This window comes from Martes martes (assembly GCF_963455335.1).
Source record: "Martes martes genome assembly, chromosome: 2".
Taxonomy (NCBI): Eukaryota; Metazoa; Chordata; class Mammalia; order Carnivora; family Mustelidae; genus Martes; species Martes martes.
Window position 1 is genome coordinate 183,598,451 of NC_137889.1, and position 14,854 is coordinate 183,613,304.

Sequence of the window (14,854 nt, forward strand, 5' to 3'; positions counted from 1 at the left end):
CTTTATCTTTTGTGCACAAATATGGAAGATAATCGCAAAAAGAGAAGCTGTGCTCTAAGCCCCATGGGCTCTGCATTGCTAGCATGAAATGCCGGCCCACCGGCCCTGGCCTCTGCTGCCCCGCCTGTGCCTGGGAGCGGCCGGCCCCTCAGGGAGGGCCGAGAGCGCCCTCTGCTGCGCGCTGGCGCCGTGCAGCCGGGAGCCCTCCCTTGCCGCCGGCCTGTATGGCCTGTACTTTCTCAGGAGTTGCAGGTGTGGCTTTTCCCATTCAGTGTGGCCTCCGAGTGCAGGCCGAGCTGGGTCTCTCTGATCTGTCTAGATGCGTACAGTTTGTCTGGGTGGTGGTTTCTGAGTGCTCGCATCTGTGCTCCGGTGCTGCTGGTCACCCTCTGAGGGGCTGCCCTCACCCCCAGGTGGTACATTTCTGCCCTTCCTTTTTCCACCAGGGCCTCGCCCTCCCATGGGCTTGGTGCACTCAACTCAGTGCTCTGTGGCCTTGGAGTGATTGTGCTAGAACATTTTTGTGGGTACCAATTTCATGCCCTAAGCATGGACAATCTAGTTTGTTGTGGTTCCTTTATTCCTCCTAAAAATATTTATTGAGCACTTGCCAAATGAGATATGCGATGTGGTCATAAAGGGGACTGAAAAGAGGAAAAAGACACATTCCCTGCCTGAGAGGGACTAAGGTAGAAGCTGAGGGACATTTGCAGGTGTCTGAGGTCATGTCTTAAATGACAGAATCCTTAGCACAGAGTTGAGCTGGTCCAGGGCTCAGCAAACTATGACTTATTTCAGGCTCCGTGGCCGTGAGGTCCAACCAGGACACTCCGCCTTGTTGTGCTCTTCCTTTGCAGCCCAAACACGGCCGAAGACAATGGGCAGTGGGCGTGGCTGTGTGCCCGCAAAACTTTATTTGCCAAATTAAGCTATGGGCAGGATTGGGTCCCCTGGCTATGTTTTGTTACCCCCCATCTACTCTAACCTCCCCCCTCCCCATATTATTCAAAGTAGGAAAATTAGTCTGCGAAAGGTTATATGACCTTTATGAGTTAATGCAAATAACACTGGCAGAACAAATCATCAGTTTCCTCTTTTAATTCCCAAAGCCATGCTCCCCTCACTGTCCCAGTGAGCCCTACCTGCTTGAAGCCATCCCTGGGGCCGGGCTGGGCCAGGTGCAGGCTCCAGCAAGGGCTGTGGCTCTGATGGGGACCATGTGGTTTCATCTCTATACAGGTGGCTCCAGTTAAACCATCTCGGCCAAAAAGGCACTTGTCTTCTGCTGGAACCATCGAAAGTGTCAACCTAGACGCCATCCCCCTAGCCATCGCTCGCCTGGACAACAGTGCCGCCAAGCACAAACTGTCCGTAAAGCCAAAAAACCAGAGGGTGTCCAAGAAGCACCGGCGACTTGCCAGGGTATGAGGGGCCCATCCCAGCTGACCAGGCAGCTGCCAGTGCTTGCTGGCCGCTGATTCTACCCAGTAGGGCGGTGCCATGAGGGGCCAGTAGAAGGAACTAGGTCTCTCTCATCAGGGACCTGGTGAGTTGCAGTGAACCAGGGCAAAGCAGGCCCGCTTACTTTCCATCGCCCTTTCTAACATGCTGCCTGGGGGCTGGTGGGCCCCAGAACGAGAAGCTGTCATTAGAGGGCCCCCGGACCCTCTGTGTTGGCTTTGCCCCGGCCACGTGACCCAGCTCCCCCGCCATGGCTCAGCCAGAGGGTCTTTGGTTTGACTAGGGTGGCCTTTGAGGTCACAGGTTTCAGGGCACACGACGTGCGAAGCTCATTTTTTCTCATCTTCCTCATGCTGGACTATTGGTTCTCCTGTGATTCATTTGTATTCAGCAAAAGGAACTTGAGAATGACCAACAAAGGGGCCAGAAGTCAACATGAAGGGATGTGTTTTCCTCCACCCCCGCAATTTACTTCCAGCGTGCTGGCCTGGGTTTACCGAGCTCTATGCTTAGGAACAACTGCCCCTTCTTCTGAGACTAAGAGGGCCACAGGCATTGCGAATAGGGTGGGTAATGGTTGCCTGTTTGAAAGGAAAAGGCTAATTCTTTCTTTCCTTACCAATGTTAGGATGGACCAAATGAACATGGTGGCCTTCTGCATCAGCTCTCGCCGGGCCAGAACGGACACTCGGGAGAAGACAAGCCAGTCTGGCACGAAGAGGAACCAGAGCTGCTGGACTCTGAAGAAGAGAAGAGAGGCCAAGAGGAATACTGGCTGGAACTTGAGGCCAAGTGCAAACGGCAGAAGGCGGAGGCAGCAGAGAGGAGACGTCTGGAAGCGCAGAGACTCCAGGCGCTGGAGAGGAGGCTTTGGGAGGAGAACAGAAGGCAGGAACTCTTGGAGGAGAAAGGAGAAGACGAGGGAGAGGAGGCAGAGCTACAGCTAGAGGCAGAAGAGAGGCAGCGCGAAGAGGAGAGGCAGAGACTGGAAGCGCAAGGTGGCCAAGGCCAAGGGCGGAGGGAGCAGGTGGACGGAAGGCACCTGGAGGCCCCAGAGCAGCTGCGCCTCCAGCGCCGCGCTCAGCAGGAAGAGCAGGCGGTGTGGAGCGGCCGGGAGGCTGAGACGCGGCGGCAGCTGCAGGAGGAGACGCAGCTGATGGAGCTCAGGAGGCAGGAGGAGCTGGAGGAGCAGCAGAGGCTGGAAGCCGAGAAGCAGCGACGACGGGAGGAGGAGCAGCGGGAAAGGGAGGAGCAGCGGCGTTGGGAGGAGGAGCAGCAGCTGCGGGAAGAGGAGCAGCGGCGGCGGGAGGAGGAGCAGCGGCGACTGGAAGAGGAGCGGCGGCGGCTGGAAGAGGAGCAGCGGCGGCGGGAGGAGGAGCAGCTGCGTTTGGAAGAGGAGCAGCGGCGGCGGGAGGAGGAGCAGCTGCGTTTGGAAGAGGAGCAGCGGCGGCGGGAGGAGGAGCAGCTGCGTTTGGAAGAGGAGCAGCGGTGGCAGGAGGAGGAGCAGCGGCAGCTGGAAGAGGAACAGCGGCGGCGGGAGGAGGAGCAGCGGCAGCTGGAAGAGGAACAGCGGCGGCGGGAGGAGGAGCAAGAATGGGAGGAGAAGCGGTGGCTGGAGGCAGAGGCAGCTGCCAGGAGGAGGGCAGAGCTGGGAAAGCGGGAGCAAGTGGAGGCCCTGAGGAGGCCGGAACGGGAGCGTCGGGAAGCCCCGAGAGTGCACGAGGAGAAGTGGCAGCAGCTGGACGAAAAAAGGGGCTTGAGGAGTCCAAAGATGGACTTTGCAGAGAAACCTGGGAAACGAGAGCACCTGCAGCCCGAGAAGCAAAGCGAAAGCTCCGAGGAATCTAAGATTGGCGAGAAGCAGAGTCAGGAGGCCGCGCCAGCCAGAGAGCAGCAGGGACAGCGCGGGGACGGTCCGGAGCCTGACCGTCGTGCGCGTTGGGAAGAGAGGCCAGAAACTAGCGCGCAGCCTCCCCAGAAACAAGAGGCGCAAGTGGAAGAGACTCCCGGGGAGAAGGAAGCCGCTGCCCCAGAAAAAGACAGAAAGGGGGAGGAACTCCGGTGGCAAGAAGTGGATGAGAGGCAGAGCATGCCAAGGCCCTACACTTTCCAGGTGTCATCGGGAGGGAAACAGATTCTCTTCCCCAAAGTCAATCTGAGCCCGGTGACACCCGTGAGAGATGCGGGACTTGCCTCTGCTCCCCACGCGCCGAAGACCCCGCGAGCCGGCGCGGCCTCCCACGCCCTGCCCTCCTCCCTGAGTGTCCCCCACACAGCCATTCTGGTCACGGGAGCGCAGCTCTGCGGCCCGGCGGTCAACCTGAGCCAGATCAAGGACACGGCATGCAAGTCCCTCCTGGGCTTGTCGGAAGAAAAGAAGCACGTTGACGTCCCTGCCCTGGAGAACCCGCCCCGAGCGCCTGTCGACCCCCGGGCAGGCAGCAGCAAGGTCAGGGCCGCCCAGGAGTCTCCGAGCAGTGCGGCCGCCCTAGCCGAATGGGCGTCCATTCGGTCCAGGATCCTGAAGAACGCGGAGGGCGAGCAGCCTCGGCCCGGTGACGAGCAGCCTCCCCGAGCCCGCAGTGATTCCCGCGGGAACCTCCGGAGGACCCCCCCAGTAAATGCCAAGTTCTCTATTATGCCCGCTTGGCAGAAATTCTCTGACGGTGGCACCGAGACCTCCAAACAGAACACAGAAGCAGAGAGCATGAGAAAAAGGCCCTCAATGGGACCCGGGGTGCCCCAGCCCCTGGCTACTAACGAGCTCCCCAAGGGTGCAGAGAAACCGGAGCCAGCAGACACCACGGAGGGGTGCAAATTTGCCAAAGACCTCCCGTCTTTCCTTGTCCCCAGCCCTGCTTACCCGCCACAGAAAGCAGTGGCCCATGCGGAGCCCGGGGCCACTTCGGACACTGAGACCAGCAGCGGGAGAGGGAAGCCAGACCCCTCGATGCCCGGCCAGGAGGAAAAAGCCTCACCGTTTGGAATAAAACTGAGAAGGACCAACTACTCCTTGCGCTTCCACTGCGACCAGCAGACGGAACAGAAGAAGAAGAAGAGGCACAGCAGCACGGGGGACAGCGCGGACGGCGGCCCCCCGGCCCCCGGGGGCACCAGAGGAGAGAAGGAGCCGGAAGCCGCGCCCGCCAAGCCCGGCCCGTCCCTGCCCCCCGAGAGGAAGCCCGGCCTGTCCGCCTGGAAGGACTCGGCCGAAAGGGCCCCCGCTTCTCCCGCCGCCGCTCCGGGGCCCCCACCGGCCGCGGAGCACGACCGCGCGGCCCACAAAACGCCGCTGGCGCCGAAGCCCGCGCTGGCCCCCAAGCCTGCGGGTCAGACGCCGCCCCCGTCGCCGCTCTCCAAGCTGAGCAGGCCCTACCTGGTGGAGCTGCTGGCCCGCCGGGCGGGGAGGCCGGACCCGGAGCCCGGCGAGCCGGCCAGGGAGCCCCAGCAGAGCAGGGAGCCCCGGCCGCCATCGCCGTCGCCTCCGCCGCCCCCAGAGCCGAGGAAGGCGCCGCCGAGGGACGAGGAGGAGGCGGTGGAGCCCGAGCGCAAACCCGCTTCCCCGGCTCCGCCGGCCGCGCGGCCCGAGAAGCCCTGCCCGACCCCCGAGGCCGGGAGGAGAGGTAGGTGGCGGTCGGGGGCATCTCGGCCTCGCTCCGGCGCCACGCGTGGGGCCCAGCCGGAGCCCCGGCGGCCGCTCGCACGGTCCCGACCCGGCGCGTCGCTTCCTCCGCTGCCCAGGGCCGGCGACGTGACCGACGGGCGGGCCGCTGCTGCCGCCCGGACCGACACGCTGGGGGTCGGCCGTGGACACGAGAAGCCCGCCTGATTAGCGCGTGCCCTTAACCCTCCGCGGGGCCCGTGCGGTCCCCACAGGTTCCCCGGAGGAGGCTGTGTTCTCTGGGCAGCGGCGGGCTGCGGCGGGAGGGGACGGACTTGCGGCCGCAGCGTCGCGGGAGGCGCTTCTGGGTGCACGGGCCGCTCCCGGGCAGTCTGGGCCAAACGCGCTGCCGCGGGACCCCCTCCGCCCCGCAGCCTGGCTCTTGAGGCCTCCTGCTAGAACCTGCAGAGCAGCTGCCCTCCCTCCTGTTTCTCCAGAGTAGCCGGGGCCGCTCGGAGGGGCCTTGGGCCCCTGAGAACTTCGTGGAATACTTTCTTTTCTGTTTTGTACGGTTGGAGGTAACGTTCAGAAAAATAGTCCAGAAGTTCTATTTCTCAGAGAAATTCTCCCCCGAGGTTTATTAGGAAACCCGCAGGCCTTCTCTTTTGCTGGACTGTTTAGGTGGAGGGTGATTTTTGCAGAGAAAAGAGCTGTTTGCCCAGCAGTATTGGTGTGGTGACTTGCCTTACGGAGGAAGGTCTGGTCTCACTGTCCTTTTTAACCAAGTCTTAGACGGCAGGTAGACCCAGCAGTCTCCAGACCATTTCTCCCTAATTTCTGTTTGTCCTGCTGATGAGAAGCCCATTTTCAGTTTTTTCTTTGTGTTTCTGTTTTTCCCTCTGCTGGGCCCTAGGGGATCACCATGGTGAGTCCCACAAGCGGGTAAGAGCTGTCCCTTAGTTCCTCATAGCCTCGCGGGACTCGCGCTGGCAGCCCCCACCTTGGCCTTCAGAGCTAGGTGTTTTGGGGGCCCTGGCTCTTAGGTAGAAGTCTGGAAAGTTGGGGTACCAGATGTGGAGTCCAAACCCTTTGCTCCCCAAGGAGAAGCTAGGAGTTGTGAGTTCCCTCCCAGTCGTGGGTTCATGGTGAGGTTGTGTCTCGGCTTCTCCAGCCTCCTTCCACATGCGGTTTTTCTCATTCACCCAATGTGTAGGAGTTTTTGGATTTCTTTTAAAGGAAATTGTTGCATATGTAGCTGTATATTGGGTTTGTCCATGCGAGGAGAGGAGTTCGGGATCCTTCTATGTTGCCGTCTTGAACTGGAGCCCCATTTTCAGTTTTGACATTAGCTTTTGTGGTCAGCTCTTACGATCTCCCTCTCAAAGTCAAAGTCCCTCTCACTGGGGGACTCTATCACTCTCCTTAGCTTCTCCCCAGAGAAATAACAGTTGTGCTTCTTTCTCATAGAGAAGTCCCTTTATTATAATTTTCTACCAAAAACCATTGCTGCCCCTGTTTTCTTTCCCAGGAGCCAGATTCTGGGCTGTCAGGCTCTGCTAACTGAATTTTTCTTTATTTGCTAGAAAAGAAGCAAGGTCCTCGTGCCCTGCGGGTGCCATCTAAAGACCACTGGGGTTTTCCTGCCCCACACTAGGCCAGGCTGAGGGGTGTGTTGGACTGAACGCCCTCATCAGAATAAAAATGTTAAAGCCTGGATCTCCAATTTCCTTTGTTAATTGTGTGCCTGTAGTGCTGTCATTAGCTAAAACCCCTGGAGCGCCCGCGTGCATTTAGGGTGAAGTTCACTGAAACAACGCAGACATAAATCTGTTGCAAATCATGGTGCTTCCTTTTATTTTCTTTGGCCAGCTGCTTGACAGCTCTGGCTTCGTCATAAAGCAGCAGGCAAAGAGCTTGTCAGCTCTGCTAGGTTCTTGTGTTTGTATTAATAGTAACCTCACAGTATACTAAAAGCAAAGGAGTGAGGAGAGCCGACAACAGACAACATTACTAATTCTCTCCCCTCCCTGCACTTGGTGCTTCTACTTTCCCTGGGGGGTCTGTAAATACACTGTTTGTTCTAGGTGGCCTTCTGGTATATGGCCTGAGTGAGGATGTCTGTGCTAGTCTAAGTATTAAATATTAGAAAAGCTTAATTTTATTTTTCTTTTTAATTTAAAAATACTCAGAAATTCTAACCTTTTCTTCCTAACTTAGCCCCAGTGAATGGCCTGACACATTCCCTAGAGCACACACACCCTTTATTTTGTAGGCCACTGGTGTAAAAGAGATTTCCATCCCCAAGGCTGAGGCCAGTGAGAACCAGTCCATAGGCTGAGTCACTGGGAGGGCTGGCTCTGAATCTGCCCCTTGGGAATGAAAATAACAAAGGTAATTCCCCCCCCCCCTTTGTCCTCTAGAGTCATCTCATTCTGAAATTTCCACCTCCTTATGGTGTGCGGAACAGATAATAAGTAGCTCTTTCTCCAAGAACTTACTGCCTTCGGGAGCTGTCGTTCCAACCCTGTAAGGCCAGGATGGACTTGCTTGTGTCCCCAGAACCCGAAGGAGGGAATCTGAATGGCCTGTGGCTCCCCTCGTCCACTGAGTTCAGAATGAGAAAGAATAGGTTTAAACAAATGTTTTACCCTGGCTTCTTATACCCCCAACTCTGATTTTTCCATGACCTTGTGGTAGCTGTCTAGACAAGTCCGAAGTTGGTGATCTAGAACTTTACTTCAGGATATGAGAGTCGATGCCATTGTTTTTTTGAAGGCCTTTGGGCAGCCCGGGCTGAAATTCAGACAGCAGCCCCATTTTAACTTCCTCAGATGTTTTCTGTTTATTGATCTCCAGCTATAATCCAGACCTGTTAGGCCCTTTCTCATACTGTATTACAGCCTTTTTAAAGTCCAGTCATAACTCCAGAACGTGCTATTCAAGCCACAGTTCTCAGGAAATAAAAATCTGGCTAGTGATTTACCTTTTCAAATAAAAAAAAAAAAAAGGCAATTATACTTTAAAGGTATTTTGACCCTTGTGATAAAACACCTGTCAAAACTGTTGTCAGGAAACCGGCCAGTGATTTTAATGACCTTCAGATGGAATGTTTAGTGTAGGAATCCCTTTACATAATAGCTTTAAATAGAAACCATTTGGATCTTGGCAGTTTGGTTTTCAGACATTTTACAAACAGGTGTTACACAGCCCTTGAGTAAAAAAAACAAAATTTATTAAATTAGCCCCCATGTATCTAGAGCTTCTCAGTTAAGCATAATGCTTAAAGTGGTGGATGCACTTGACCCTTGAACATCATGGGGGTTAGGGGGCACCAACTTCCTGCACAGTCGAAATCGTGTATAACCATTGACTCCCCCAAAACTTAACTATTAATAGCCTATAGCTGACTGGAAGCTTTGCTAATAATGTAATCAGTCCATTAACTCATATTTTGTACATTAAATACTGTACTTGTACAGTAAAGTAAGATGGAGAAAAGAAAATGTTATTAAGAAAAACATAGGGGCACTTGGGTGGCTCAGTGGGTTAAAGCCTCTGCCTTCGGCTCAGGTCACGATCTCAGGGTCCTGGGATCAAGCCCCACATCGGGCTCTCTGCTCAGCAGGGAGCCTGCTTCCTCCTCTCTCTCTGCCTCCTCTGCCTCCTCGTGATCTCTGTCTGTTAAATAAATAAATAAAATCTTTTAAAAAAAAAAAGAAAAACATAAGAAAGATAATACATTTACAGTACTGTGCTGTGTTTATTTAAAAAATCCATGTAGGGGGCGCCTGGGTGGCTCAGTGGGTTAAAGCCGCTGCCTTCGGCTCAGGTCATGATCCCGGCGTCCTGGGATCGAGCCCCACATTGGGCTCTCTGCTCAGCAGGGAGCCTGCTTCCCCACCTTCTCTCTCTGCCTGCCTCTCTGCCTACTTGTGATCTGTCTGTCAAATAAATAAATAAAATCTTTAAAAAAAATAAATAAAAAATAAAAAATCCATGTAGTAGTAGACTTGCACAGGTCAAACCCTGTTGTTCAAAGGTCAACTGTATTTAATTTTTTTGGTTAACTAAAGATTAATTAAAAATACATTTAAGAGATTGTTTTTTATTTTTATTTTTTATTTTATTTTTTTTAAGATTTTATTTATTTATTTGACAGAGATCACAAGTAGGCAGAGAAGCAGGCAGAGACAGAGGAAGGGAAACAGGCTCCCCGCTGAGCAAAGAACCCCATGTGGGGCTCGATCCCAGGACCCTGGGATCATGACCTGAGCCGAAAGCAGAGGCTAACCCACTGAGCCACCTAGGCACCCCTCAGAGATTTTGTTTTTTAAATACTTCCAGAGTATGCCAGTTTTCTTCACTGTGTTAGATAATACCTGAATCTTTATTTGATGATTAGGGATAGTGTAACCACCAAGAGTCATTGTAATAGGAATTCTCTTTGTACAGTGTTATAGACCTAAAAGGTATAGAAAAGCAGAATCTGCCCCTTTTTGGTGCTTGAATTCTTAATTTGATTTTCTTTGGTTCTTCTCAATATAAAGTCGAGTTGACTGAGAGCCCTGTTTGGTAAGGTTCTAGATCATCAAACTATGAACTTCTAGTCAAATTCAAAAGAACAGGACTATAGTGAGCCCTTTTCCTTTGAGATAGTGAAGGATTCAGTGACAGAATGATTATCTCTAGAAAGGCATAATTTTTACTTGAGGGAAAAGAAGGGGATGATTCTCAAAAACCAAACAGGTCACTTGTAAAGTGGTTACTCTATGCCAAGCCCTGTTATGAATGTTCGGACGCCCACGATCTCTTCACCTTCTGGCCAGCCTGAGGAGGCGTGCGCCATTATCATCTCTACTTAGGGATTAGAAGACCTTAGGGAAGTTCAAGTAACTTTAGTTTGACATGAGGTCAGACCCAGGGCTGCTCAGTTTAAAAGTCTAATTACTGAACCTCTGCTGCCCATCTCCTGCGGAGTGCGTTTGCCCGGGTCACATGGGGGAGGCCGTCAGCCACAAGAAAAGCTCAGACTGGAAATCAGAAGTCCTAGGCTCAAACTTCAGCCTGGGCGCTAACATCGGGGTAACCTCGAGCATGACCCTGGCTTGCTGTGGACGCTCACACTCCCGTCTGTCAGGGGAGAGCACGGACCAAAATCACAGTTTCCTCCAGCAGCCGCACCAGGTAGAAGAGCCTCCCTTGTATCTCTCCCATCCTTTGAGGTTCCACATAGGATGTTTGGAGAGGGGTTGAAAAGCAATAAATAAGAACAATAAATCAAATAACAGCCTGGGTCCCCTGTAGGCCTGAGATTTCCTGACACTGGAGATCTTATTTTTACTTCCATTTTGAGGGAAGGAAAATGCTACTGTGTTTCTGTTGATCAAAGATGTTACCTCCCCATGCAGAGAAGTCTCTGAGGCATCAGCACAGAGTTCATTTCAGGAAAGGCCGTTGAGTATTTCATGTCATAAGCTGTAGGGGGTGCGGGATCAAGATAAGTGAGCAGTCTCACCGCAGACCTGCTTTCCGCTTTAACCGGTTCTGATCACAGTTCGGTGGGTGGTAGGGGCCGGGGGGTGGGGGCGGTGTGCTGGGAGGGCAGGTCTCCGAACCACCAGACGATCCTCAGACACGTTTCAGCTCAGGTCCGACACTGTCTACCTAGAGATAGCATCAGGCCCCACTGGTTAAGGGCTCAGTCCCACAGGACTGTCCCCACTTTAGGTGCCATTCCCAAGGCCAGGCCATCACCTGGTCTTCCGACTCACTTTGAAATCAGAGATTCTCATGACCCCCTCTTTGGGTTCAGTTAATTTTCTCGAGTAGCTCACAGAACTCAGAGAAACATTTTGCTTTCTAGATTGGAATTTTATGGAGCCTTCATTACATGGGCATGACTGATTAAATCATCAGCCATTGGCAACTGAACTGTCTCTAGTCCCTCTCCCCCGCCCGCAGATCGGGTGGGTGGGGGGAACAAAAGATCCAGCCTCTCTAGTCATGTGGTTGGCTCTTCTGGCAACCAGCCCCATCCTTAGTGTTGGTCCCAGAGTCCTCTCTTTAATGGAATAAGAGACACCTTATGCTCTCATTGCTTAGGAAATTCCAAGGGTTTTAGGAGCTCTGAGCTCTAGAAATGGGCACAAAGGCCAAATACATATTCTTTTTTAAAAAAATTTTTTTAAAGTTTATTTAATCTCTACACCCAGTGTGGGGCTCGAACTCATGATTCAGAGATTAAGAGCCACATGCTGTACCAACTGAGCCAGCCAGGTGCCCCCAAGTATATATTCTAAATCACAGTATTGGGGCACCTGGGTAGCTCGGTCAGTGAAGCGTCTGCCTTGGGCTCAGGTCATGATCTCAGGGTCCTGGAGTCAAGCCCCGCATCAGGCTCAGCAGGGAGTTGGCTTCTGTCTCTCGCCTTGCTCGTGCTCTCTCGCTCGCTCTCAAGTGAATAAATCTTTAAAAAAGTAAATCACAATATCTGTCTCTTTTTCCGCAGAAAAGCCGGTTCTTCAGAGCAGACACTCTTTGGACGGCTCCAAAGTCGCGGAGAAGGCGGACACCGCGCAGCCGCTGTGGATAACGTTGGCGCTGCAGAAGCAGAAGGGCTTTCGGGAGCAGCAGGCAACGCGAGAGGAGAAGAAGCAAGCCAGGGAGGCCAAACAGGCAGAAAAGCTCTCCAGAGAGAACGTGAGTGTCCGTCCTCAGCTTTAACTTTGCCTTCCCTGAGTCTGGCTCTCTTTCAGGTTGCCGGGCTTACGGGAAAGAGGAAAGCCAGAGCAGAAACAAACGGGCTGACAGTGGCCAGAGCAGGAAACGAGCCCGGTTCAACCGGGGAGGTGCGCTCCGGGGTTGACTGTGGTTTCCTTGTGCTCTTACGTTACCTGGACTCGGTAGGATCCGGGTGGAGCAGGGACCCAGGCGCCGCAGTCCCACGAGAACTAGGAGCGGGATCGAGTTTGAGCAGGGACTTGGGAGGAACATCAGGAGTCTTGTCTGCAACCCTGATTTGCTGGGCTGTTCGATGGGCCTCTGCAAAGTGGCTTCCGTTTGAGCTGAGCTGCTCAGCGGATGGGCTTCACGGCCCCGCACTGCTCCCAGGTGCGGTGCAGCTGCCCCGCGACGGGCAGAGGTTGCGGGCTGGCGGGCAGAAGGCCCCGTGGCCTTGCACGGTCAGTCTTCCCATGTCCCAGGCTGACAACCCACGTGCCCGACTCTCCCCCAGGTCGGCGTCGGCCTGCAGCCCGGAGGCGGTGGCGGCGGCAGGGCCGGGTCCCCGCACAAGGCCCGCGCCCCACCGGAGGAGAAGCAGCCCGAGACGGCCGCGTCCAGGCTTGAGCGCAGGGAGCAGCTGAAAAAGGCCAACACGCTTCCTACATCTGTGACAGGTAGGGAGAGCAGGTCCCTGCCCGTGTCGCCGTGATGACAGGCTTGCCGTCTCAGAGCTGCTCGGTGTCCGTGAGAGCGAGCGCAAGCGCAGCCCGCGAGGCCCCGCAGGACGCAGGCTGCCTCCCACCCCCGAGTCCTCTTGGAGGAGCTCGTCTGCTAAATCCCACCAGGGCCGCCACCATGGGCGTGTGCCGGTGACCGGTTCCCTCACCCTTTGGGCAGTGGGGAGGCCTCGGATTTGTAGCATTTGACAGTTTTCACGGGGTAAACCCTCCCACTGCGGCCAGTTTCTAGCTCCCAGTGTGGTATCAGCTGGTCCCCCGAATTCCTGAATGTGACCGGGCCCTCGCAGCGCCCCGCCGCCTTTAGTCCCCGCGGCGTGAGCTGCGCTAACCTGCTCCTGCCGGGAAGCCTGGAGACCATAAGATCGTCTCAAGAAAGGAAGAGGCAAGGTTATAACAGGATTTGGGGGAAAGGGTGAAGTTTAGGTACAATTCAGTGGAGTGGGGTTTTGACGGGTTCAGAACAGAGCAAGAGTTGTCTATAAAGGGGCTGATTTCAAACCTGAGCTGAAAAGCGGACCCAGGTCCTGTTTCCAAGCAAAAGCTGGATGGTCTCCACTCACTGAGGGGATTTCAAAAAGCAAGTTTCTGCCCAGCATGACTTTAGAGGGCAAGGTTTTCCAGCTGAGTTGTTTATGAAACACCGCTGTTAATATAGTCAGGACACATTAAAAGACATTTTAAAAAAAAATCCTTATTCTGTTAAAGTGATCCTGTAATGTTTCCAACTATTTCCTTGTCACAAATCACTTGAAGGATGGACAGGAGTTGGAATGGGCTTCCTCCCAGCGGTTAGCAGAGCACCTGTTTTCCCTTCGGGGCAACCACCCGCAGACCCGGGCTGTTTTATGCCTCTGTTACCTGCTAGCTCAGGTTTGGAGATGTAAAGAGGTCCTGCCCTTAAAGCTCTATGTATTATTTTGGTGAGGAGAAAAACACGGCTGTATTTAAAAAGCACTTTGGAGCACTGTGTAATTTCTCAGAAACTTCATGGACCTAATTTCATTTGATGTTACACCCAAGACCTGAGGGTGTAACAGGGTTACACATGGGTTGTCACAGGGATCATTCTTTCAAAATAAAATTCCAAAGTCCGGGATCACACCTTACTCTGTGTGACTTCTGTGGAGGTGCCAGAGAGTTAATGCGGTTCAGAGTGGCTCCGCTCAATGAAGCAAACGTTTGTTCTGACATACTTGTCTTTTCCATCAGTATTTCCCGAGTTCTGTTCGTGGGTAGGCCATTGCCCCGGGCACTAAATAGGACTCAGAGATAAGCCCAGATCCCTCACCTTAAGAAGCCTTTAAGGTCAGGTGAAGAAAGGACTGGGAGACAAGCCTGGAAGTGATCAGAGCCGGCAGGAGCAGGGGCCTTGGGGACCGGGGATGGGGGACAGCCCAGGCCTGCTCGGTGGAGAGGGTAACTTTTGACCTCACCAGTTAGATAAATTCAGGCTGCTGCTTGGATATTTTTCTTCACGGAAGTGACCGGCTAGATGACTAGAATCACAGCATTTACCTTTTATTTCCTATCATGGAGGCATAGCTTCTGTGCATAAAAATTAGGCTTCCAGAAACTCGGAGATTAAAAGCAGCTGCACTGTAATTCTGTAAGCAGTGGTTCTGGTCACATCGCTTTCTCTCCCTAGTCCTTCTCACTAAAGATGCCCAGTGTCTCACGGGGTTTCCTTTCTGAATCTTGTACTTCTAACACCTCCGAACGTGGCTCTGACTTACGCTTATCCTTTTCCTTCAAAACGCGACCCAGTGGAGATCTCGGATGCAGCGCCCCCCGCGCCGCTGGTGAAAGAAGTCACAAAGAGGTTCTCAACCCCGGATGCTGCCCCTGTGTCAACAGAACCAGCCTGGCTGGCTTTGGCCAAAAGGAAAGCCAAGGCCTGGAGCGACTGTCCGCAGATCATTAAGTAGAGTGACTTGTACCCACTCCTACTGCCAGCTCTTGGCTCCTCTCTGGCCCTTGTTATTTATTTTTTATATGAGGTGAAGACACCACACTAGGGAAAAGCAGCATGTTTCATAGGCTCTAAAATCATGTGCAGAAACTGAATCGGTGGCATTCCTTGTAAAGAGTGTATTTGCACAATCCTGGGTCCTGGTGCCTCGGGCTCCTCCTTGTTCTCAAGAGAAAATTCCATCCGAGGGACCACGTGAAGCAGAATCTCCAAACTAAGAATTTTTCACAAGAGCCTACTAGGCCCCTTGCACATATACACACGCACACACCATTTAGAACAGGACTTTTGCCAATCTTTTTAATGATTTTTCGGTTCTCCAACTTCTTTAATCTGGAACATTCACCCTACCATATGTTT

The 14,854-nt window shown here is 53.6% G+C and overlaps 1 protein-coding gene across 1 annotated transcript in view; it reads left to right on the forward strand.

The window, feature by feature from the left end:
* CRACD (capping protein inhibiting regulator of actin dynamics) overlaps positions 1-14,450 on the forward strand; it is a gene marked incomplete at both ends in the record, with an annotated part of 125,746 nt that extends 111,296 nt beyond the window's left edge. The window contains 6 exons of the mRNA XM_080796367.1: positions 1,240-1,422; positions 2,090-2,665; positions 2,732-5,084; positions 11,571-11,761; positions 12,297-12,459; positions 14,290-14,450. Coding sequence (XP_080652493.1) covers positions 1,240-1,422; positions 2,090-2,665; positions 2,732-5,084; positions 11,571-11,761; positions 12,297-12,459; positions 14,290-14,450 — 3,627 coding nt within the window. The remainder of the gene's footprint in view (positions 1-1,239; positions 1,423-2,089; positions 2,666-2,731; positions 5,085-11,570; positions 11,762-12,296; positions 12,460-14,289) is intronic.
* Between the last annotated feature and the right edge of the window lie 404 nt (positions 14,451-14,854).